The 24,467-nt window shown below is 58.0% G+C and overlaps 1 protein-coding gene across 2 annotated transcripts; it reads right to left on the reverse strand.

Moving 5' to 3' along the window:
* Positions 1–7,998: 7,998 nt before the first annotated feature.
* On the reverse strand, positions 7,999–24,433 carry MOB3A (MOB kinase activator 3A). Of its 2 annotated transcripts, none has more exons than XM_001504389.6 (4): positions 23,922–24,433; positions 14,860–15,405; positions 11,322–11,524; positions 7,999–9,404 (listed from the first exon to the last, which is right to left on the reverse strand). In XM_001504389.6, exons 2-4 carry the CDS (start codon positions 15,278–15,280, stop codon positions 9,375–9,377), a joined length of 654 nt encoding a protein of 217 aa, XP_001504439.1. In that variant the 5' UTR covers positions 15,281–15,405; positions 23,922–24,433; the 3' UTR covers positions 7,999–9,374. The 2 variants fall into 2 exon arrangements, with proteins under 2 accessions (XP_001504439.1, XP_005611506.1); XM_005611449.4 differs by lacking the exon at positions 23,922–24,433 and adding an exon at positions 18,780–18,949.
* Positions 24,434–24,467: the final 34 nt, after the last annotated feature.

Consider the following 24,467-nt stretch of genomic DNA (forward strand, 5'->3'; position numbering starts at 1 on the left):
GTGGGGTCCTGGCCAGTCTTGTGCCCGTCCCTCGCTGAGGTCAGGACCAGGGCTTAGTGCCCTGCAAGAGGGAGAAGCTTCTAGCAACTTGGTAAATGGGTGCTGGGGATCCCGGCCTGGACCTGACTCCGTCTCCACTTTCCAGTGAAGTGCTGGGGAGGGACGAGCGTCACCAGTGTGAAATTCAGGTCAACCCTCCACCTGACGGACGCTGAGACAGACCCTTGAGGCCGGGCAGAAGAGTGACAAGGTCCCCAACGGCCTGGCCACCGCCCTCATCTGTTCAGGACGGACAGAGCTGTCTCCCAGGCGGCCGTGCTGGGAGCAGAGTTCCCACCCAGTGCTGCGAGGCCACAGCAAGGGGTGAGGGGGGTGTGGGGGGGTGGCAGCTGCTTTGGTTTTTCATCCAGACGGCTCCAGAAATATCTAGGAATGCACCCCCCCGGGTGATGACCTGCGGTGGCATCAGAGGTCAGCAGACGTGCAGTGTCCACGGGAGCTCTGAGACAGCAGCGTCCAGCAGAAAGCTCTGCACGTGACTTGGGACAAGCCATGGTGGCAACAGCCCAGATGGCACACAGTTAGGACACAACGTGTCCACCCACACGCTGGAGCACAATGCAGCCGTGACGAGGAGCGAGGCCCTGACACAGCTGCACACGGACGGACCTGAACACACAACGCTCAGGGAGAGAAGCAGACACAGAAGGACACACGGCGTGTGATCCCACGGACGTGAAACGTCCAGAATAGGCAGATCCACAGACAGAGAGCGGGCTTGTGGGGGCCAGGGGCTGAGGAGGGGGCAGGGAGTGACTGCTGATGGGGATGGGGCTTCCTTTAGGGGTGATGGAATGTTCCAGAACTAGATAGAGGTGCTGGTTGCACAACCTTGTGAATGTACTGAAAACACTGACTCGTTCACCGTTAAGTGGGTGAACTGTCCAGTATGTCAATGACGTCTCAATAAAGATGTTCACCAACCACAGGACCCTGCACGGTCGTGGCTTGTGACCGTGTGCGGGGGAGGTCACCAGCGCCAGGCGGCCATCCAGGGGGCTGCTGTCCTGTTAACCAAGCGTGGCCCCGGAGCTGCCAAGCACAGACCCCGGTGCCTGGCACGTTTTCTGGCCGAGACAGGTCGGCGAAGGAAGGAATCTGTGGGTGAACCGGCAGGAGGAAACCACTGGGCACCCACGGGAGCCTGCGACGTGCATCTCTGGAGCTGAGCGCTGTGGACCGCGCTGTCGAGAAACATCGATGAACAAAAACGCCTGCTTCTCACAAGAAGTTTCAGGAGAACGAACTGTGCGCTGAGAGAGAACATGAGCCCTCAGTCGTGAGGGTGCGACGTCAGCAGGAGCCCCCAGATCTGCCCAGCGGCGGGTGCAGAAGGCGTGGAGGGTGCCGACACCCTGTGCCAGGGACGTATCCTAGAGCCTTCGCACCCAGAAGTGATTCTGCCCCCAGGGGACACCGGGTGACATCTGGGGACCTCTGTGGGTGTCACACTGGGGGTGCTCCTGGCATAGAGTGGGTGGGGGCGGGGGATGCTGCTCAAACCCCCCCCCCCCCAGTGCCCACTTCTGACCAATTGCCTCACTGGTCACAGCAGATTCTAATGCCCGTCTGGTCCACTGTCTCTCTCACTGGCTCTGATGAAGCATGTGGCTATGTTGGGGTGGCCCACGTGGCAGGGAGATGAGGGTGGCCTCTGGCCAACAGCCAGCAAGAACCTGAGGCCCGGGGCCGGCCCGGTGGCGCAGCTGTTAAGTTCACACGTCCCGATTCGGTGGCCTGGGGTTTGCCAGTTTGCATCCCGGGTGTGGACATGGCACCGCTTGGCAAGCCATGCTGTGGTAGGCGTCCCACATATAAAGTAGAGGAAGATGGGCACGGGTGTGAGCTCAGGGCCAGTCTTCCTCAGCAAAAAGAGGAGGATTGGCGGCAGATGTTAGCTCAGGGCTAATATTCCTCAAAAAAAAAATAAAAAAATAAAAGAACCTGACGCCCTCAGTCCTGCAACCACAGGGAGCCGAATCCTGCCAACAACCACGAGAGCACGGAAGCAGATCGAGGCTCCAAGTGAGACCCCGGTCCCAGCTGACATCTTTACTGAGCCCGTGAAACCCTAGGCCCCCACCCTCGACCCCAATAAAAGCAGAACCCCAGGCCTGTTCGCTCTCTCTCTCTCCGTGTGACCTGGCTGTGTGGCCCCAGGCGTGCCGTGTCATTTCCAGGTCCTGTAAGTAATAAACCTTTATTTTTTTCCCCCAAAGTTTCCTGATGGTTATTGCTGAAGGGCATCTTGCAATCATAGAAAGAACCATAAAGGCCGGTGGAGCCACAACATTGGTTATTGATAGGCTGAGACCAGCACACGACTGCATTCTGATGAGAGGCAGTGGCCTGGACAATTTTTGGTGTTGTTTATGGGGTTTGGAATTTGACATTTTTCATATAGTCGAATATAAAATCAATTAAAAAAGAAAATAGATTTTTGCAAGGTTTTTTTTTTTTTTTTTTTTTGCTGAGGAAGATTCACCCTGAGCTAATGTCTGTTGTTAATCTTCCTCTTTTTGCATGTGTGCTGCCACCACAGCATGGCCACTGACAGACGAGTGGTGCAGGTCTGTGCCCAGGAACCCAGCCTGGGCCGCTGAAGCGGAGCACGCCAGACTTAACCACTAGGCCGCCGGGGCTGGCCCTGACAAGTGCTTTTTATGGTCATCAGGCAAAAGAAGAGACTCTAGGGGCCAGCCCGGTGGTGTGGTGGTTAAGTTTGCATGCTCCGCTTCGGCAGCCTGGGGGTCCCAGGTTTGGATCTGGGGTGCAGACCTACACACAGCTCATCAAGCCATGCTGAGGCAGCAACCCACATACAAAATAGAGGAAGATGGGCACAGATGTTAGCTCAGGGCCAATCTTCCTTACCAAAAAAAAAAAAAGAGACTCTAGTTGTTGAGTAAAAAACTTTAAAAATAGCCAGTAAATAAACTTTGGTAAATTACATACATAAAAACATTATTTTAATTTAAATTATATATTAAATTAATGTATTAATTCATAAATGATGTCACAGCTGCTCAGCCCCCCGGCCCCCGCCCCCTAGTGGAGAGTGCCCTAGGTGATATGCAAATGAGCCAGCAGGGCCGTGTGCCAATAAAACTTTATTTACAAAAACGGCCCTCGGGTTCCAGTTAGCCCATCCCCGTCCATGACTGATGGGCTTGGTTTTCCATGAGCTAATCTTCTGTTATCCTTTCAAATATCCATCCTTGCTGTTTTCTGTATTTGCTGTCTTTTGTAGATGCTGTTTTTCCTGTCTGTATTCCTCTAGTTAATCTAAAAGGATGTATATTATTTTACCTTTTACTAGTGGTTAACTATATATACGTATTTTAATATATTGAACTTAATTTTGCCAGTTATATCATCTATGAAACGGTTTCTACTGATTCTTGCCATAAAAATGGATATAGTCAATGAACATCATCCAAAATGTGATTGTTTGCCTAGAAAATGCAGGAGAATCAACTTAAAATTCAGGAAAAAAGCCAGTTGCAAAATCAATGGCAAAATACAGAGATTTTCTACAAATTCAAGATATAACCCTTTAGAGGGTACAATGGAAAAAAAGACGTCATGGAAAAACATCTCATTCATAGGAATAACCGAAAATAACAAAGAATTAACTTTAAAAGAAATGCGCAGCTATGAAATGTCCAGAATAGATAAAAATCCAGAGAGGCGGAAAGTGGCTTCACAGTTGCCAGGGGCTGGGGGAGGGGATGGGGAGTGACTGCTGATGGGGACAGCATTTGTTTTGGGGTGACGGAATGTTCTGGAATTTGATGGCAATGCTTGCATAACGCTGTGAGTGTACGAACAGCCACTGAATCGTGAGCTTTAAGACGGTGAATTTGATGGTATGTGACATGTCTCAATTTTCAAAATTACATCAGGCAAAGGAAAGAAAGAGCAAAATACGCCAAACCCTACAGGATGGAAATGCAGAGGGATGTGCGCGGCCGGAACAGATGGAGAGACGCACGAGCCTCCCGGCCCAGGGTGACCAGCTGGGCTCACGTTATTGTGCAAATTTCCTATTTTCACCAAAATTCCAAAGGCAATCGTTTTGGAACTTAAAGTAATTGTAAAGTTCATCTGGAATACATACTTAGAATAGTCAAGAAAATATTAAAAAATAAAAATGGGGAAATTATATTGCGAGATAGGAAAATTACTCTAACTTTATAAGGCACATTAAAACTGGAGGTGGAGGGGGCCGGCCCAGTGGTTCAGCGGTTAAGTGCGTACGTTCCGCTTTGGCAGCCCGGGGTTCACCGGGTCGGATCCCGGGTGTGGACATGGCACCGCTTGGCAAGCCATGCTGTGGTAGGCGACCCACATATAAAGTAGAGGAAGATGGGCATGGATATTAGCTCAGGGCCAGTCTTCCTCAGCAAAAAGAGGAGGATTGGCAGCAGATGTCAGCTCAGGGCTAATCTTCCTCAAAAAAAAAAAAGAAAAAAAACTGGAGGTGGAATATGAAAATTCCCAGAAAATCCAGAAACAGACTCACAGGCAAATAAGTAGCATTTCTGATCTGTGCAGAAGGGGGTACCATGCTGGAACAGGGGGTTCACTTGTTATTTAAAAAATAAGCATTTCCGAACAACCTTACATGATACATGGAAATTAAACTCTGTAGTTTATCTGGCGTTGAAAAAAAAATAGAGAAGCAGAAGAAATCAGGAGAATATTTACATAAAGACCTTCCCCATCCCAAGTTTATAAGTTTATCACCAAGAGTAGAAACCACCAAGGAAAAGATTGACCAAAAATGTCAAAGTTAAGAAAAACGATCTCAAAATGGTCACAAAGTTAAAGAGAAAGAAACCAGGAGGAATTTGTGTAACCTATATGACAACTTATATATAAAAAAGCTTTTTATAAACAAGTGTATAGAAAACGTTTATACACCCATATGTAAAAAGTTTTAAGAAATCAATAAGAGAAGACCACTTCCCAATGGAAAAATGGACAAAGGATATGAATTGGCAATGGAAACGGTCCACAATGCGTCACCACAGTGAGGATGTTTCCCTGTCAAATTGTTGAAGGACACAAGGCCTGCTATCCAGTGTTGGGAGAGGATGTGGCAAGATGGCAACCAGGAAACCTGCTGGTGGAGGTGTCAATTGGCACCCCCTTTCTGCAGGGTACTGCACAATGCATTGAAAATATCCTACAATGTAATTCCCTCTGACATCCACACCAATCCTGGCATTTTACCTATGTCAACAATTAGGGATATTTATAAAGATTCAACTAGAGGAATATTTATTGCAGCTATAAAATAACACCAACAACCGAGAGGGAGTTTCTTAAGATATAGGGCATCCAGAAAATGCATGATTCTCTAGGGGCTGGCCCGGTGGCGCAGTGGTTAAGTTTGTGGGCTCTGCTTTGGTGGCCCTGGGTTCACAGGTTCAGGTCCCGGGTGTAGACCTAGCACCTCTCATCAAGCCGTGCTGTGTCGGCGTCCCACATACAAAATAGAGGAAGATTGGCACAGATGTTAGCTCAGTGACAATTTTCCTCACCAAAAAAATAAATAAAAATAAATAAATAAGGCATGATTCTCAACAGAGAGACAAGTATATCTGGGCTTTTTCAAATCGCCCATCCTTCCCCAGTGCCAACTCCCCCATGTCACCCCAGGCCTGCCCCCCTTCCATGACCCAAGGCTACCTCTCCTCCATTTGGTGGTCAAGATGAGAATCACTCCTCAAATTTTGGGACCTAACCATCGATTTTTATAAACTGGAAAGGACTCAAACTGTCTCTACCTTGACTTTCGTTCCAACTCAGGACCTGCCTCTAGAAGCAGTGTGCTGACCCATCATGCCTCCAGCCGCGGTAGAAACAGGTGGCCACTGAGACCCCACTGATGGGGACACGTGTGATGGAGGAGCTGAGGGATTTTTCACTCTAAATAATTTTTTTTTTTTGAGGAAGATTAGCCCTGAGCTAACTGCTGCCAATCCTCCTCTTTCTTTCTTTTTTTTTTTTTTTGCTGAGGAAGACTGGCCCTGAGCTCACATCCATGCCCATCTTCCTCTACTTTATATGTGGGACGCCTGCCACAGCATGGCTTGATAAGCGGTGCCATGTCTGCACCCGGGATCCGGGTGGAACGTGTGAACTTGACCACTCCGCGACCAGGTCGGCCCCTAAAGAATCTTTAATGAGACTTCAAACAGCCACGTGTGGCTCGTGGCTGCCGTGCGGGACAGCGTGGGTCAGGACAATTCCAGCCCTGGTTTGGAAACTTCAGGTAAGGGCGGCCCCCAGTCTGCTAAGACGGCCCGACTGGGCAGTCCTCGAGCTCCTGGCAGGACGGCCCTTCTGTGTACACTGGGGTGCCTTCTGGGTTGTTCTGCCCTCTGTCACATCATTGGGATGATAGAGATCCACACGCACTCCGGATGACAGCCCCTCGCTGGTTCCTTCTCGCACCGCCCGTCCGACCGGATTTCCAGACACCAGCACTGTCCCGCATCCGCTCTCCTGGCTGGACCAGTCTTGGGGTGACCCGCTGCTGTCAGGATGAGCAATTCTCAGGCCAGTGCAGGGAGGAGTCACCCGGAAGGAAGCTGGCCTCTCGGTCCTGCGTTCCCGGTGGCCCAGGTCAACGGTCTGAAGGTGCTCTGTGTGCAGACCGTTTCCCTCTAAAGGGTGCATGACTTTCCTCCGGGTGCCATAACAAACGACCGCGAACTCAGTGGCTTAAATAAAGTACGTTTATCATCTCACGTTCTGGGGTCAGGAGTCCTAAACCCAGGGGCGGGCAGGGCAGGTCCTCCCGGAGGCCCCAGGGGAGGAGCGCGTCCCGCCTCCTCCAGCTTCCAGAGGCGCCGCGTCCTGGGCTCGGGGCCCTTCCTCCGTCCGCACGGCCAGCAGCGCAGCGTCCCCATCTCAGCTTCTGACCCCCCCGCCTCCCTCTGCTCAGGACCCTGGGCTGACCCTGGGCCCCGGGAATCCAGGGTCACCCCCATCCCAGGGGCCTCGACTTAACCCATCTGCAGAGTCCCCTCTGCCTCATGAGGTGATATGTCTGCAGGGCCCGGGACCAGGACGGGGACGTCTTTGGGGGCTGTTAGTCCACATAACAGTAACAGCTCCTGAATTCTTAAACTGGTCCTGGAACCCGCTGGGATGCGTTTGCAAAACCAAAGGGCAAGAAAACAACGGCTTCTTTGAAGGTCTTTCCAAATAACGCGGAATTAAGACCTCTGCCTTCCACGGGGCCAGGGTGCCCTCTAGCGGCGAGAAGCCACACACGGGGCTCAAGGGTCCCCAGCGGCCCACCCAGGGCTCCGTGTCACCTCCATGTCCTCCAGGCCGCCCTTCCCCTTCTGCTCTTGCGCGGCACGGGCTGCTGTCGGCCCCTGGAACTGCGACATCGTTACCCCTGAGCGTCAGGAGTCGGTCCCATTTTTCACACACAAGAAAAAGGTTTTAGGGTCCATTCATCACGAGTCCAGGATCACAGGCTCGTTCGTAACCGGCTGGGACAGAAAACCCTCCTCGCTCTTTCCCCTCTCAATCTGCTCTTCTGTGTTTGGTTCAAAGTTCTCTGGAAACTTCTTTTACACAGCAAAAGGCAAAGAGTTAAAATTGTGTTTGGAAAGGGCCAAAAGGGACTCATTCCGAACAGAAACGGGAGAGCGACGCGGACGCCTCCGTCACGGCGTTTCTCAGCCTGGTTCCCACTTTGTCCCAATCGCCCCTGACCTCGCACCCCAGGAAATTTGAATCCCGCCGATATTGTGTGTGTACTCCTGTTTGGGGCGCTTCGGTGAACCATAAACCGTTGGGACATCTAAGATTTCCTCGCCCCTTGGGGACGAGGGCACCCCGGTGACAATGGTGGGGACGTGTCCCAATGCCAGGCCTTTGTGCAGGAGAACAGAGACAACCAGCAGCAGCTGAGGGTATGAACATGGCACAATTTATTCTGAGGTTCATGTGGGGCACCCATGGGCACAGGAGCGCGGGGACGGGGCCCTCCCTGCCCCCCGGGGTCCTGGCCACCTTCCCGACGTGGCCGGGCTACGGGGAACAGCGGGCGACCCTGGGGGACACAGTGGTTATGGCCTTCGGCTGTGGTTTTGCATTTAAAAGGAGCTACATTCGTTTGGACAGTTTCTGGATGTCCTGCAGGTCCATCTCCCGGGGGCTCCGAGCTGGACCCCAGTGGCTTCTGGGAGGATGGAGGCAGAGGTCACGGTAATTGCACTTGGTCGGTGTTGGTGACGGGACCCCAGACCCCCAGAGGCACTCGGAGTCACTGTGGTCCGGGAGGGAGGGCTGCCCCGGCGAGGGGCCACCGAGGACGCTGCGCGGGAACAGGGCGCGGCTGCCGTGGTCCCTTCAGTGCGGGCCGCGGGGAGCCCAGCCACACCTCCCAGTGCTCCACGGGGGGACAGTGCTGGGAGTCTGGTCCTGGGACCACCGAGGGCCACGCACACAAAGGCTTTTGACAGAAAGCAGGAGGCCTGTGAGGAAGCGCCAATTCCAGCCAAACGTTAGGCACAACTCAGCTTCGAAACCTGGAGGAGGCGATGCGCGGGAGGCGCACTGGGGTCACAGGGTCATCCGTAAGCGGGAGGGCACGGTTTTCGAGAGGGCGCACTATGTCTGGCTGAGAGCCTTGGCCCTCAACGTCTCAAGGCGGTCGCTGGTGACTGTGTAAAAATTACATCTTTTTTGATACACGAAGGGGCCGCAGGAAACCCGGGGCGCAGGCGTGGGGAGCCCTAGCCAGGCGGGGCCGACGTTCTGGAGGGTCAGAGTGGACAGAGCGAGACGAGGCGGGGACGGAAGCGGGCCACGGCGTACCTCTCGTGGAACAGGCCCGCGGCTGCCGGAGGAGCCATGGGGGCCCGTGGCTCCCAAGCCCGGGAGGCGGCCCTGGGGCCCCGGGCGTGCAGGCACCGCGCTGCCCCGCAGGGTTGGCGGAGGGGCTGGGGGGCCGCCCGGTCAATGCCAGCGGTTTACAGACAGAGTGGGTGTTGCCGGTGGCTCACAGCACACGGCATCGCAGAGTTCAAGTTCAACCCCCTCCTTCCTGGACGGCGGTGGAGACAGCGCTCAGGGAGGCCGGGGCGCCACTGTGCAGCGTCCCCTGGCGGCCACCTGGGAATCGGAGAGGGGACTCGGCCCCGGGGGGTCAGCGGGGCACCGACAGCTCCGAGCTCGCCCTGACGCTGGCCTAGAACACACGGGTCCATGCTCCGGAGACGTGGCCCTCCAGTCGGGGTGTCGCCCGGGCTCTGCCTTGGTGACAGCGGGCCGAGGGGCTCTCAGTGGCACATCCGTGCGGTCATTTCTTTCTGTTGAGAACAAGCAGGACGTCAGGCATCGACACAGGAGGCGACGGAAATCACACAAACGGAAAAGTGGGGGATTCGGTCTCAAGGGACCCAGGGCCCGATCTAACGCCAACCTCACAGAAGACGGACAGACAATGGCTCGCTGGGGACCGGGGCAGGAAGGGCCGGGCGGGTGACGCCATCTGTCCAGCTGCTCGGCTCTGCCCGGTCGTGGGAAAGCAGTGGTGGCAACGTGTAAGCCACCGAGTGTGCCCACGTGCCAATAAAACTTTATTCACGAAACCAGGCACTCAGCGTGGGGGCCACAGATTACCGGCCCCTGCCTTGTACAGTTGACCGGACACTGGAAAGAAACTTCTAGAAAGCAGCCTGGAAATAAAGATGAATACTCGTAGGATGACCTTGAGACCCTGTGACCCCAGCCTTGGCAATCTGTCCTCACAAATGACATCACGTCACATCCAACGGGAATGATCTGGAAGAGCTCCTTATGCAGGACAGCTGCCCGGACCATGACAGAGCCCGTTCCACGTACAGAAAACCCCGGGGACAGCCACCAACTTATTACTTTATTCCCTGGCTGTCTCCAGAAAGAACTCTGAGCCTCGATGTGGGAGAAATGATGACGGGATTGACATGAAATCAAAAACATGCAAGCAGATCGCAAAGCTGGACGCTACAATTTTTACTATTTGGTAAATAGTATATGGAGGCGAGAGTCACAGAAAATTAACCGTCGTAAAGCAAACACTTGGTGCATTCACACGCACGACGGCGCGCAATCTCCACCTCTCTCTCGTTCCAGAACATTCCATCACACCAGAGTAAAATGCCTCCCCCATAAACACGCGTACTATGACTTTAGCTGTGGAAAAGTGTTTACTGAAACATGGAAAAGCTATGTGATGATGTTTCTAGCAATTTTCCAAAACATCCAAGCTTGGGGAGACGCCCAGAGAGGGGGACACGGACGCTCCAGCCCCTCATGATGACCTGGGGGCTCTACGCACCAGCCCCAGGTTCTCACACGCCGCCCCCAGGGCCCCCTTGGGGATGTTCTAGACCCTCGGGAGCAGCGGGGGTGGCTGGAGGGCCCTGGGAGAGCAGCCAGCTGCCGCCCTTTGACCTCACAGGTCCTGTGTCCTAACTGGGGAAGCATCGGACGTCCACCATGGATCGGCTCCATGTCCCGGCCCGCGTGATGGGGGGTCCCAGTGAGCCGCCCTGGCTCCAGGGTGGGGTCAATGCCATCCTACTGGCAAATCCACGGAGACGGAAAGTGGGGTCGTGGTTCTCAGGGGCTGGGGGGGAGGGGGCAGTGACTGCTAATGAGGATGGGGTGGTGGAATATTCTGGAATTAGAAGTGATGGTTGCACTAAATGCCAACTGAATTGTAATTTCAAGTTATGCTAATTTAACCTCAATTAAAAGCAAGAATAGGGGCCTGCATGGTGGCTCACTGGTTAAGTTCGCTCGCTCTGCTTTGGCGGCCTGGGGTTCACGGGTTCAGATCCTGGGTGTGGACCTACACACTGCTCATTCAGCCATGCTGTGGTGGCAACCCACATACAAAATAGAGGAAGACTGGCACAGATGTTAGCTCTGGGCCAATCTTCCTCACCAAAATAAAAAAAAAAAAAAACAACCCATTCCTTGCTCTCCCGCCAGGCAGAGAGAAGGAGAGTATGGGAGATGGGGACACCGGCCACCACGCTGCTGGGCATTCAGCACCTGTCCAGTGTTTGTGGAGACTCAGTTTCTCCTGCAGGGGAGGGGGGGCAGCTGCAGGAAGGAGCTCCCCGTCTCTGGGGCCCCTCCAGGGGGTACCCGCACCCCCAACGCCCAGCAGCAGGAGGGTGGCCCAGGCCAGGCCCGGGACGGAAGCGCCCCCCGTGAGCCCCACCCCACCCGCTCACCAGCGGCTCCAGCTCCTTGGTGTCGATGAGGCCGAACTCACGCACGAAATAGTAGAAGTGCTTGTAGCAGGTGTTGACGTGCGCCTCGGAGCCCAGCTGCGCGATGCGGTCGAAGTGGTGGATGTAGACGTGCACGAACACACGGAACAGGCGCGACAGGATCTTCTTCACCACCTGCAGGAAGTTCTTGGGGAACGGCGTGCCTGCGGGAGGAAGGGAGAGGCCGGCCGCTCAGCCTGCGGCGCCGCCCGGGCGCGAACTCGTGGGGCTCAGAGAGGCTGAGACGCCAGCCCAGGGTCACACAGCCTACGTCCCAGGTTCCTTCCAGAAGGTGGGTGTCAACGCAGCGGGAGGCACCGGGTCTGTCCCAGGAAGAGAGGGGCCACTTTCTCTGGGACTGTGGCCTCCAGCTCCCCTCCTGCAGCGACCGGGGCCCTCTCTGAAATGCCACCTCTGCTGCTTAACAATGCCTGGGGGACAGGCCAGCCGTGGCTTGTAGGTCACGCCCACAGTGGCTGGGAAGGTGCCGGGAGCCACATTCCTCCATCTCAGCCCGGCTGGCCTCTGGCGCCAGTGCGTTCCCTCCCCGGCCCGTCCCACCCGCGTCTGGCCAGCTAGGGACGTGCTCTCCCCCTTCGGAGTCCGGCCCCGGGGCTGCTGTGCGTGCGTCTTTCTAGTTTCATTTATTTTTCTTAACAGAATGGGACAACCTATAAAAACATATTTTTTGACATTTGAAATTTTCCTCTTGATGTATTCCTCTCTCCCCATCTTGTTTTGCTAATGTCATTTTCCTTGGAGGGTGCTCATCGTGGCTTAACTGCGCGCATCCGCCACGTGGCAGTTTTTCTCCTGTCGTTGACGTTGATACCATTTTATTTCTTTATTGTTTTGAGTTGCGGTAAAACCCACACGGCCTGAGATTCCACCCTGGCGATCCAGGCGCACAGTTCGTTGCTGGGGCCCCCATGTGCTCCTTCCTGCCACCCCCACCCACCATGACCTCATGGCCTCTTCGTCCCACAGGACAGACGGAAGCCCCGTGTTCACTCGATCCGACCAGACGGGGCGCCCGGGACCAGGATGGACAGACTCCCCCGTCCTTGAAGAGAGGGGCTAACCAGCTAATGGCTCGGTGGGGACACAGAGATGTCACCGACTGCGGGGGAAGCCAAGGTGTGCCAGGCCCAGGTTTCCAGAAGGTGGGGACGTCAGCACTGGACGGCACGGTGCTCTGGGGTCTACGCTCGGCTGAACACCAGCCCCAGCGACACCCAAGCAGGTGCCGGAGGTCCTCATGCGGGAAGGGTCCCCACGAGGCGTCCACAGCCAGCACCCGCCCGGGGAGGGTGACACAGCAGAGCCCACATGGCCGCCCAGCAGCAGGAAAGGTCCAGGACGTCGAGAGAGCAGACTCGCAAGGACCGGCCGAGCCTGCCGTGCGTCCTCGCTGCTGCTGTCTCGCTCCCCTCCGTATCCAGGACGGAGGACGTCTCATGGCACTTGCCTTCCGGCCGCCCCCAGAGCTGGGGACGTTTCCGTGTCACGGTGAACGGGGCCCAGGGCTCCCGGGGGACTAATTCTACAGAAGGTTTGTTCAGCATCAAAGAGGTGTCTGAGTTTTCTCTGTCGATCTGACTTTGTCCTTGAAGACCTTTGAAAGCCATGTGGGGGGACGGTCACCTCAAGGGGGTGGTCATCCCCATGCACGAAGGTCCTTGAATAGTGGTTACAGAATCCGAGAGCACAGCAGGCCCATGGCAGGCAGAACGGAGGGGGCTCGGCACCAGCCTAGGGGACCCCGGGCCTGATGCTGCCGCCCATCTCCCAGGGGCCGAGGGTGCAGGCGCCACCAAGGGCGATGCTGGGTGAAGGGGAGCCATTTAAAGCAGCCAGACTAGGGGCGGGGAGCATAGAGATGGAATCTTCCAGGACGCCACTGCCCACCTTCGTGACAATGCTCGCACAGGGCTTGCCCATCCGGCCCACCGCCTGTTTTTGTAGATAAAGTTTTATTGGCACACGGCCCACCCGTTTGCTGACACAGTGTCCACAGCGGCTTGAGGGCCATGATGGCCGATCTGAGGAGTCGAGACACAGACCATCTGGCCTGCAAAGCCGGAAAGATTTACTCTCTGGCCCTTTCCAGGAAAAGGTCACCAACACCTGGTCTAGCGTTCAGAGCACAGGTCTTGGGGCCTCAATGCACGTCCAGCCTGACTGGCACCGAGTGGGACGCAGGAGACAACCTGGACCCCGTCCCTTCTTTGCTCAGCCAAGGGTCTAACCCCCAGGGGTGGCCGCAGGGTGGCCCCATGCAGTCTGCCATTTGCACATGCTCTCGCCTTCCAGAAGGTTCTTCTCTGGGGAAAATTACGAGATCCGCCTTTCACAGCAAGGAGCTGACCAGCGGCACTCAGGGTCTCCAGTTCTGGGGTGTAGACATCTCGGGAGCCGGCAGGACTTTCGGGGGTGCCAGCGAGGCTGTGAGTCAGGACGATGGGGAGCACGTGCAGAGGCAGATGCCAGGGCCGCACATGGGCCTGCCCACCCGACAGGGGGCTACCGGAGTCTGTGCTTTGGGAAAGTGCCGAGTGTGGGACAGCCTTGCCCGGTTCGGCCCCCTCACCACACAGACAGCGAGGGGGCCAGAGGGGCAGAGGCTCAACAGGCGCTGGGGCCCGAGACCCCTGAGGATGTGGCCCGGAGCCCGTTCACTGGAAGGTTCTCTGCGACGCGGTGCTGATGCTGATGGGGAACGAGAGCGACGCCTGTGTGGGTCTCCCAGGGCCGCTCCAACCAGTGGCCACCGACTCCACGTGGCGTCCCTCCACAGTCCTGGAGGCCGAGCCCCGGTCAGTCTCCCTGGGCTGGAGTCACGGCGTCGGCAGGGCTGGTTCCTCCCGGGGGTCCATGGAGAGGCCGTCTCCTGCCTCTTCTGAGCTCGGGACCCCGTCCTCCTCCCACTGCCCCATCGCCTCGGCTCTTCCGTGCGTGTCGAATCTCCCTGTGCCTCCCTTGTATAAGGAGCCTTGTGATGACACTGAGGGCCCACCCGGATAATCCCAAATAACCTCTCCGTCTCAAGATCCTTAATTTGAAGCAAGATGTGGTCCCCCCACCCACTGGAACATGACGCAGCCGTGAAGAGGAGCGAGGCCCTGACACGGCTGCAGGTGGATGGACCTGAACACATGACGCTCAGGGAGAGAAGCAGACACAGAAGGACACACGGTGTGTGACCCCATTGACGTGAAACGTCCAGAACAGGCAGATCCACAGAGAGCGGGCTCGTGGGGGCCAGGGGCTGGGGAGGGGGTGGGGGCACTGTTGATAGGATGGGGCTCCTCTTGGGGCGATGGAATGTTCCGGAACTAGACAGAGCTGATAGTTGTAGGACTCTGTGAATGTACTAAATGCCTGGGCCTGGCTGGTCCCTTCTGTTCTCCGCTCAGCGCCACTGTCGCATACCCGCCCCATCGCTGAGGCCCCTCGCGGGTGCCGGGAGCCCACCCCGCGCCAGGCGTGCCCGACTCACCGACGTTGGTGGGGAAGACATCCTCGTTGTTGATCTGCACCTCGATCCAGTCCATGAGCAGGTCCATGTACTGGGGCGCCGAGAGCGCCGTGGGCTTGCGGAAGCGGTGCTCGTCCTGCCAGCGGTACTCGTACTTGGGGCCGCCGGACATGATGGGGCAGGAGCGCTCGGTGCAGCCGTCGCTGATGGTGCCGTAGATGAGGTTGACGCGGTTGAAGAAGTCCACCACGTGCACGGCCACCCAGTCGTGGAGCTCCTCGCCGGGCGGCAGCTGCACCGCCAGCTTCAGGTCCAGCCCCGCGTTCAGCGACGCCTGCGCCCTCTTGTGCAGCTCGAAGCGCTGGGTGCCCGGCTCAAACTTGCGCTTGGGGCGGAACGTCTTGTCCTTATTGAACACTTGCTTCAGGAAGGGGTTGGACATCGTGGCCGCCCGCGCTCCCGGCACGCTCCCCTGCGATGTCTCCTTGGGGATGGCCCGGGCGGGACGCGCGTTGTCGGCCGAAGGGCGACGGGCAGCTCACAGGGCCCCCGGGTCCTCCTCAAGATCTGGAAGGCAGAAGGAGGGAGCATCGTCACCCGCTCCTGCAAAACCCGTTCTGGAAGCATGGGGGGCGGACAGGGGGATGCGTCCCAGGACTTGTGGTTTTTTTTTTTTGAGGAAGATTGGTCCTGAGCTAACATCTGCTGCCAATCTTCCTCTTTTTTGCTGAGGAAGACTGGCCCTGAGCTCACATCCGTGCCCATCTTCCTCTACTTTATTTGTGGGACAGCTGCCACAGCATGGCTTGCCAAGCAGTGCCATGTCCACACCCGGGATCCGAACCAGTGAACCCTGGGCTGCCAAAGCGGAATGGGTGAACTTAACCACTGTGCCACCGGGCCGGCCCAGGACTCGTGATTTTAAGTGTCACGGAAAGGGTGCCAGTTCCTCGGGGACAGAAGTGCAGTGTCCTCAGGGCAGAGGATGCTGAGATGGGCCCCCTGACAACCCAGACCAGCCGGCATGCCCCTCCCCAGGCCCAGAGGCTTTCCATAAAGCGAGAGAGGGCGAGCTGAACCGTGCGCACTGGCTAAGGGGACAGTGCGCTAAGCGGTGGCCTCCGTAAGGAGATGCCACATCCAGGGACCTGCAAATGGGACGTTACTTGGAAAAACGGTCTTTGGAGATGAGAAGAAGTTAAGCATCTCGGGATGCGCTCATCCTGGAGTACCCGGGAGGCCCTAAATCCAAGGATGAGTGTCCTCATAAGCGAGGACACAGACACACAGGGAGCCGGAGGAGACCTGGGGCAGACACCCCCTCGCAGCCTCCGAAGGACCCAGCCCCGTGACGCCGATTAGGGCACTGGCTCCAGAACGGGCGGGACAACTCCCTGTGGTCTGTCTTCCCTGCATGTCTCTCGTCCCTGGATCAGGGCCCGCCCCAACCCAGCGTGACCCCACCTGACCACGTCGATGAGATCAGCAAAGACCCCATCAACGGGTGGACATGGACTCCGGGGCACATGATGCGCCCCAGGACGCTATCTAAAGTCTCAACGAGCTCGTCAGAGTCTTGTCCCCACCGGGGCTGTGTCACCCCCTGGTCACCGTGGCTCTGCTACGATGACGGTGCCGCCTCCGCTCTCCATCTGCAGGCCTGGGGTACACGCCCTCCCAGCGTGGACCCGGAAGGGACAGAAGGGAGGGCAGGGTCGTGGGGCCGGCGGGGTGGGGGTGGGGGTCCCCCGGGAGGTCACCGGAGGAGAAGTCGCGGAGGGGAAGGGGAAGTGGCGCCCGGCCCACGGCGGGAGCCCACGCAAAGGACCAGCCACGAGAACAGTGCCACACCCACCCCGCTCCTTCTTTGCTCAAAGTGCGGGACTTCGCGGCTGCCCTGTGACCTGGCCCGGTGGCCCGCCCCTCCAGGCCTGGCACGCTTTGTAGCAAATCATTGCCAATTTAGGGGCTTCGAACAGCCCAACTTCCTCGTCGGAAAGTTCTGGACGCCCTGTGTCTGCATTGGGCCCCATCTCCGTCTTCAGGGACCCCGAGAACTCCCTCCCGGAGAGGCCGGGCTCCGTCTGCTGGGAGCCTTCGAGGGCGTTCTGGAGGCCAGATCTGCACCACGCAATGCTCACCCAGGGCTCTCGCCGGCCGACCCCGCCCGGGGCAGCAGCGGCAGGGCAGACCCGGGTCGAGCGGTGCGGGCAAGGTGGACTCCGAGCGGTAAGGACCTCAACAGAGAGAGGCTGCTTGGGCTCAAGGCAACGTGAGCTCTGGACCGAGGACACGGGGCCTCCCATCAACAGGCCAGAAGTGCCTTCACTTCCCAATGCCAGCCCTGGGGCCCTGGCTGCCGTTGTCACTTCCTGCCACCTTGGCAAACACCCGGCGAGGCACTTTACTGTCACCTTCGAGGGAAATGGTATTCCTACTTTAGAGCTAAGAAGACCGAGGCCCAGGCCGGGTCCCCCTCGGCACTGCGACATCGGGGCCGGGTCATCCTCTGGGGGGCGGTCCTGGGCGCTGTGGGGGGTTGAGCAGCATCCCTGGCCCCACCCACTCGATGCCAGGAGCTCCCCCAGTGTGACACCCACAGATGTCCCCAGACATGGCCCGGTGTCCCCGGGGGCAGGATTGCCCTAGTGAGAACCACTGGGTTAGAAGAGAATAACTCAGTACTAACTAGTTAATGACTAGTTAAGCCAGCATTTCAAGCCTCGTGTGGCTGGCAGAGGGGAAGGGAGCGGGAACCCTGGGCCGGTCCTTTCTGCGGGGCCACGTGTGCCTCCACCCTCCCCACCTCTCTGCTGTTCGGGTTTCCATCTGTCTAACCCCAAGCCCAGCCTCAGACCCCCAGGAAGAGCTGATGTCAAGAGGCCACCGCCGCGCCCCCGTCTCCGAGACTGGCCGCGTCCCCGGGGTTGGGCAGCCCAGGACCCCTCCACGCTGTGGGCATGTGTGCTGGACGCGCCTTGTGGTGACCCTCGGCCCCCACCTGTGACAGTTCACTGCCCAGGCGATTAACCTGCAAACAGAGGCTCCCAGGCCACCCCGGCTGCAGGTCCAGGGACAGACACTCCCTGTGGGCCGACAGAAAAGAAAGCAACCTTCTGCCGGCCCACTGCCTGGTTTCTCCCCCGCCCGCTGCCTGGTTTCTCCTGCACCCAACACCTGGGGACACTTCCTCATCTGCGGTCTTACTTCGGCCTCCAGACGGCCTTCCCCTGGGGCTGAACGTCAACCCCCTCCTGTGATGAGAAGACGAAGTGGGGCGCCGCATCCCTCGTCCGTCCGGCTGGAGGGGCCGCAGAGCCCCGGCCCCCGCCTCCATGCACTGACTCGCCTCCAGGCTCTGATTTCTCCCACAGCAGCCTCCCACCCTGAGGGCAATCCTGACACAGCGGAAAACGCAGCCCAGTGCTGCCTTCTCTTGAGTTCGGGTCCTCCCCAGGGAAGATTTGGGGAATTTCACCTCCGACAAGGTCGCCTGTGCACATGTGGCCTGCGTGGATGGGAGTGGGGCCACCAGGCGGGTGAGCAGGCCCTCGGCAGCTCCGCCTGAGCCTCAGGAGCAGGGGCGGCCCCTGGCTGGTCCAGGCAGGCCGACAGCTTGTCCCGCGCACAGCGCACGCCACAGGCAGGACGCGCTGGGATGGTTCCCGGGGACGGGGCAGGGCGCCGGGGGGCCTGCAGGCTCTGCCCGCCTTTTTGGCTCTTCCCAGAAAGGGGGAGGGTTTTTTGTCTTAAGTGGATGCAATGATTCTCTGAAAGACTTCCTGGATGGGCCGAGTTCCTGTCAAAAGCAAACAGCTCTCCGTGGGAAACACACACGTCCCCCGGCCCTGGGGGGGCCCGGCCACCGGAAAGTGCCTTTGCCTTGAGAAAGGCCAAGGAGGCCAGGGTGGCCCGGAGGCGACCCCCCACATCCCAGTTACCGTCTCTGGTCCCCGTCCCTCGGCTCTTCCCAGAACACCTCCAAGGACGGCGGGGGCGGCCTTCTGGAAATTCAACGCCAAGAGCGAGTGCTCCTGGCTCCCCGGCTCGTCCCGCAGCGGAGATGTGTGTGGCACTTAGAAACTTCTAGAGCGACACAAGGTAAGATGACAAAATTCCCCTGCCCCCACACACACCCAGCCCTTTTTTTTTTTTTTTCTTTTTTTCTGAAAACAAAACAAAACAAAACACAGTTCCTCTAAGCAACCGCCTCGCGTGACCCTCCGGTTGAGGTGCAGTGGGCGCCCGCTCAGCGCCACTTCCTTCCGGTGCCTCCACATCCTGCCTGGGCCGCTGACAGCGCCACCGTGGCCACTACGGCGGGGATGCTGCCCTGGGGTTTGGGGACACGGAGGCCAGGCCCCACCCTCAGAGGCCGGTCCCGTATGTTCTAGATCCTGCGAACCCTGGCTCCCCGGCCGGCAGCCCAGGCACCGGGCAGGAAGATGCTCGCGGCCCTGAGCCATCAGCCACCACCGACATGTGTATTTTCCACTATGGCGACGCCCCCTGTGCATGCCGGCCGCCCGCCACCCTACGGGGCAACATGGGGCCCACACTGTCTCGGTGTCTGGCCCTCGTGTCTTGGTTTTCTGGGTGAAGCTCCCCAACTTGTAGGAAGGCAGCAAGTACGGTTTGTGGGGGCCACTCGAGCCAGGTGCTGTTGAGGAGCCCCTATATTCCAGCCGTCCTGAGAGTCTTTTTTAAAAAAATTGAGACATAATTCATATACTGTAAATTCCAGTTTTTTTTTTTTTGAGGAAGATTGGCCCTGAGCTAACATCCGTGCCCACATTCCTCCACTTTATATGTGGGACGCCTGCCACAGCATGGCGTGCGAAGCGGTGCCTTGTCCGCACCCGGGATCCGAACCAGTGAACCCCGGGCCGCCGAAGTGGAACGTGCGCACTTAACCACTGCGCCACTGGGCCGGCCCCAAAATTCCACCTTTTAAGGTATATAATTCAATGGCTTTTAGAAACATCAGAGAGCAGGGCAACCAACACTACTATCTAGTTCCAGAGTATTCTCATGACCCCAAAGGACCCGCCCCCCTTCCCGTGCCCATCAGCTGTCACCCTCCGTTCCCCCATTAGGGGTGAATCGAGTCCCCCAAAATGACACGTTCAAGTCCTGTGAACTGGCTCGTTTGGAAACAGGGCGTGGCAGGTGTCATTAGTTATGGAGGTCGCACTGGACTGGGGACCCTGAGACCAGCGGCTGACGTCCTAGTAGGAAGAGGGAAGTTGGACACAGACACAGTGGTAGCTGTGTGACGACGGAGGTGGAGACTGGGTGGGGGGATGTGGCCACAAGCCCAGGAGCGCCCAGGACTGCCGGCCACGCCAGAAGCTGGGAGAGGTGGCAAGGACCCACCCCCAAGCGCACTATGAGCCCACAGGGCAGACGTGGGCCTGGGTCCTGGACCCGGGGTCTCTGCGTCCACCGCCTCCACGCTGCCGGGGACGGAGGTGGGGTGCTGGACCGCCTGGAGCAGCCGTTGATCCTGCAGCTGAGGAACGCTGAGCCTATGCCCGCTGCCTCAGTTTACCCCAGGGGCAAACACAGACACACTGTTTTACAAAACCGCGCCCCTCCCGAGGGGCGGAGAGGAGAAATGTGAGCGAGGTCATCTGTGGTTGTGGCATCCGCTTAGGGGACACGCCTCTTCCTTCTGAGGACCCAGCCCGAGGTTTCAGAAGAGGCCATTGCATGCGAAGGGACCAGGGGCGCGTGTGTCAGAAAGCGTAGGACCCCAGAGCCGGGCCCCGAGCTGCCTCGGTGGCTGTCCCTGCTTCCTGTTAATGCAGGATCCTTGGATGTGGACTTGAGTGTGCACGGACCCCCGGCTGAAGGGGGCGGGGGAGGAGGCGCTGCTCTGAGCACGCCCGCTGCCCAGGGGGCTGGGAAGAGCTCCCAGCTACAGCCATGGGTCTCATCCAGGCCATCCTGCCCCCAGGGGACCCTGGGGACATCTGTGGTTGTCACACTGGGGGCGCTCCTGGCATCGAGTGTGCGGGGGCCAGAGGGATGCTGCTCAACCACCCCCCCACCCAGTGCCCAGGACGGCCCCCCACAGAGGATGACCCGGCTCTGAGTGTCTTACTTGGCACACAGGAGCCGCCAGAGTGACCATCTCTTTCCCAGAACCCGGCTTCTTAAGTCACACTTGCCTTTTCTGCTTAAGAAATTGGAAGCTCGAGATTCCAGGAACTCAGAAACAGGGCTCCCCAGCCGGGGCGTGTCAAAAACTTCCCGGAGGAAAAACCCCAGTTCCCAGCCGGCGGTGTGGGGGGATTTTCGCGAACCCTCCACCTTAGGCAGCGCTGGAGATGGGAGAAGAGCTCTCGGAAGGGTGACTCACGCGGACTCTCCAGAACCTAGCGGGCTTCGGCCGTTTTTACCCACGGAGCAGGCAAACATTAGCATATGAAGCGTCTGAGTTCAGGAACTGAGACGGCCCTTCTGTGAACCCCCCGAGGGACTAAAATAACCGCTGGGGCCGAGAGAGAGACAGACGGGAACTCCGAATTCAGCACGTCCACAGGGACGAGGGGCGCCTGGCTCCGCGGGAGACTTAAGGATGAGGACACGCTCTCCCCTCGAGTAAAAAGTGAGCCATCGAGCCCGGAAAAGACGCGAGGAACCATAAAGGCACGTTACTAACTGCACGAGCCAGGGTGAGAGGGCGACGCACTGTGAGTCCAACTCTAGAACCTTCTGGAAAAAGCAGAACCCAGGAGACACACAGGATCTGTGGTTTCAGGGGTTGGGGGAGGGACAAACAGGCAGAACACGGGGGTTCCTAAGGCAGTGACACTTTTCTGTATGGTGCTATGACGGTGGACACACGACATGCTTTTGTCCCAACCGACAGAACACACAGCACCGAGAGTGAACCCAAATGTCAAGGGTGGACTCTGGGTGACAATGACGTGTCCAGGAGGTTACTGGGATGTTGATAATGGTGGGGGGGGGGGCGCCGTGCATATATGGGGCAGGGGACATATGAGAATTCCCTGCACCTTCTACTCAATTATGCTATGATCCTAAAATGGCTCTAAAAAAAATAAAGTCTCGGGGCCGGCCCCGTGGCCGAGTGGTTAAGTTCGCACGCTCTGCTTCAGCCGCCCCAGAGTTCGCCGGTTCGGATCCTGGATGCAGACACGGCACCGCTCATCAGGCCACGCTGAGGTGGCGTCCCACATGCCACAACTAGAAGGACCCACAACTAAAAATACACAGCTATGTACCAGAGGGGCTTTGGGAGAAAAGGGAAAAATAAAGTCTTAAACAAAATAATAATAAAATAAAGTCTATTTAAAAAAATTATAGCCAACACTAATTCATCATTACGACACCCCAAGCATTTGGCTGGTTGTCTTGGAGGAGCTCACCCCACTTAAGAAACAACTGGAGCCACAAACAGGAAGCAGAAAATGACGAACCTGATGAAAGCGGGAGTTGGACATGTACGTGTGAAAGGAATCAATGCCACGGAAGGTGCTAGAAATACAACGTGCACCGCATGTGTAATTTCAAATTTTCTAGTAGCCACATTGAAAAGTAAAAAAAAAATGAACAGAAACAGGTGAAATTAATAATATATTCTACTTAATCCAGGAGCACCAAAACACCATTTCGACACCTAATGAATATAGAAAATATTAAGGGGATGTTTTGCCTTTTTTTCTCTTTAAACCGAGTCTCCGGGACCCGGTGTGTAGTATGCACTTATAGCGCATACAATTTGCAGCGGCCGCGTTTCGAGGGTTCATTAGCCACGTGTGGCCAGTGGCTGCTGCCCTCGATGGCTCAGCCCGAGGGGGCCGAAGGAGAGGGAAGACGGGGCAACGGGACGGGTGCTGTTTGAGGCGGGTGCTGGATTCAGATCCGGGGATGAGGCTCTGCCTTGTTGGGGGTGAAGGAGCAGAGGGTGCCTCCCAGGAGGGAGGGGAGAAGCAGGGTGCTGTCGGGTGCAGGCTGGGGCAGCCGGGACTTCACCTGCTGGGTTCCCACTCCATCATCAGTGCACTGGTTCAACCTGACCCACGACACACGCAGGGAAATAGTCACTTAGTCCTGAAAGCGTCAACTCGGGGGCACGGGGGCTCAGGATTCATGCGAGGCTGCAGGGCCCTGTCCTGATGTCTGTCGGGGTGGGACCCTTGGCCCCACTCAGCGCTGAGTCTGTGAAATGGGCTAATTAGAGTCTCGGACCTTTGGGCTGGGTGGAGGGGGAAGGAGGAAGCGGCTGGCGGGGCCCCGTGTAACAGAACCAAGTTTAAACCCAGAAGTGCAGGCAGGCGGGAAGGGGGGCATCGCATGTCAAAATTTACCCAGCTGTGTGCTCTGCACACGTGCCGTCGACTGTATGTCAATTAAACCTCTATAGGACTGCGAAAAAAGGATGCGACGGGGGAGAGGTACGCGTGTTCAAACACCGGAAGACGCTCACCCCAAAATTAACAGTAGCTCTTGCACACTCATTTTCTGCTTTGTGAGTTTCTGGGTTTTCCAATTATCCACCTTCCCTTTTCAGTGACATTTATAAAATACAGTCACGCGTAAAACATACCTAAGAAAAAGGAGCTGTGAGGTCACCCAAGGTGTGCTGACCCCGGCCAACACCTCTGGCCCAGTCCTTCCCAGGGCTCAGTGACTCTGGGCACCAGGAAGCAAGAAGCCTGCTTTTAAAAGGCCGGGGTGCCCCTGGTTGGGGGGGGCCCCGAAATCCTAGGAATTTGGATCCCAACCAGGAGGCGGGGTCCTGGCGATGGGGACAAGGCGCGGGGTTGACCCCAAAGGGACACTAGTAACCACGAATGCCACCGAGGGCCCACAGAACCCCCTCCCGCCGCCCGATTTCGCCCCTCCCGACGGATCTGGCCTCCCCGCCGCCCGCGTTCGCCCCTCCCGACGGATCAGACCTCCCGCCGCCCGCGGTCGCCCTGCCGACGGATCTGGCCTCCCCGCCGCCCGCGTTCACCCCTCCCGACGGATCGGACCGCCCGCCGCCCGCGGTCGCCCCTCCCGACGGATTGGATCTCCCGCCGCCCGCGGTCGCCCCTCAGAGGACCCACCTGCCGCCTCACGCTCGCCTCCGTCCTCCGTCCCCGGTCTCGGTCCCCGTCCCCGTCCGCAGGCCGCCCGCCAGCCCCGGCCTTGCCGCCGCCCGCCGCGGATGGACACCGCACACGCCCCGCCCGGCCCCACCCGCCCAGATGGCCCTACTTCCGCTACAGGCTGAGGCCTCCCCGGAAGCGGAGCCGGGGCGCGGACTTCTAGCCCGAGGGGGGCGCGCCCAGCCGCCGCGCTCTCCGTCGCCTGGCAACCGGGGACGGGCCGTGACGCCATTGGCTGGTGCCGGAGGCTCGCGGCCTGAGGGCGGAACTTGGGCCTCGAGCAGGGGCAGGGCGTGGAGGAGGAGCCTACGCCAGCCGTGGGCGCATGCGTGGGGCGCGGCCTGAGGGCGGGGCCGAGCCGTGGGTGGAGTTTCCTCTGGGAGTGGCGGCTCGTGGGCGGGGCCTGGGGGCGGAGCCTGAGCCGTCAGTTATCCTCTGCTGGGGCGGGGCCTGGGGCCGAGGAGGGCGCCGTTGGTTGGTCGGTGCGCGCCGAGGGGCGTGGCA

The sequence above is a fragment of the Equus caballus genome, chromosome 7 (assembly GCF_041296265.1).
Source record: "Equus caballus isolate H_3958 breed thoroughbred chromosome 7, TB-T2T, whole genome shotgun sequence".
NCBI classification, from domain to species: Eukaryota; Metazoa; Chordata; class Mammalia; order Perissodactyla; family Equidae; genus Equus; species Equus caballus.

Excerpts from the sequence above, each read along its gene's own strand:
- MOB3A (XM_001504389.6), bottom strand. The coding sequence starts at position 15,280 with ATGTCCAACCCCTTCCTGAAGCAAGTGTTCAATAAGGACAAGACGTTC. Across the intron at positions 11,525-14,859 it reads TGTCTTCCCCACCAACGTCG|GCACGCCGTTCCCCAAGAAC; the intron begins GTGAGTCGGGCA and ends TTCCTCCCGCAG. Across the intron at positions 9,405-11,321 it reads CCAAGGAGCTGGAGCCGCTG|AAAGAAATGACCGCACGGAT; the intron begins GTGAGCGGGTGG and ends TGTTCTCAACAG.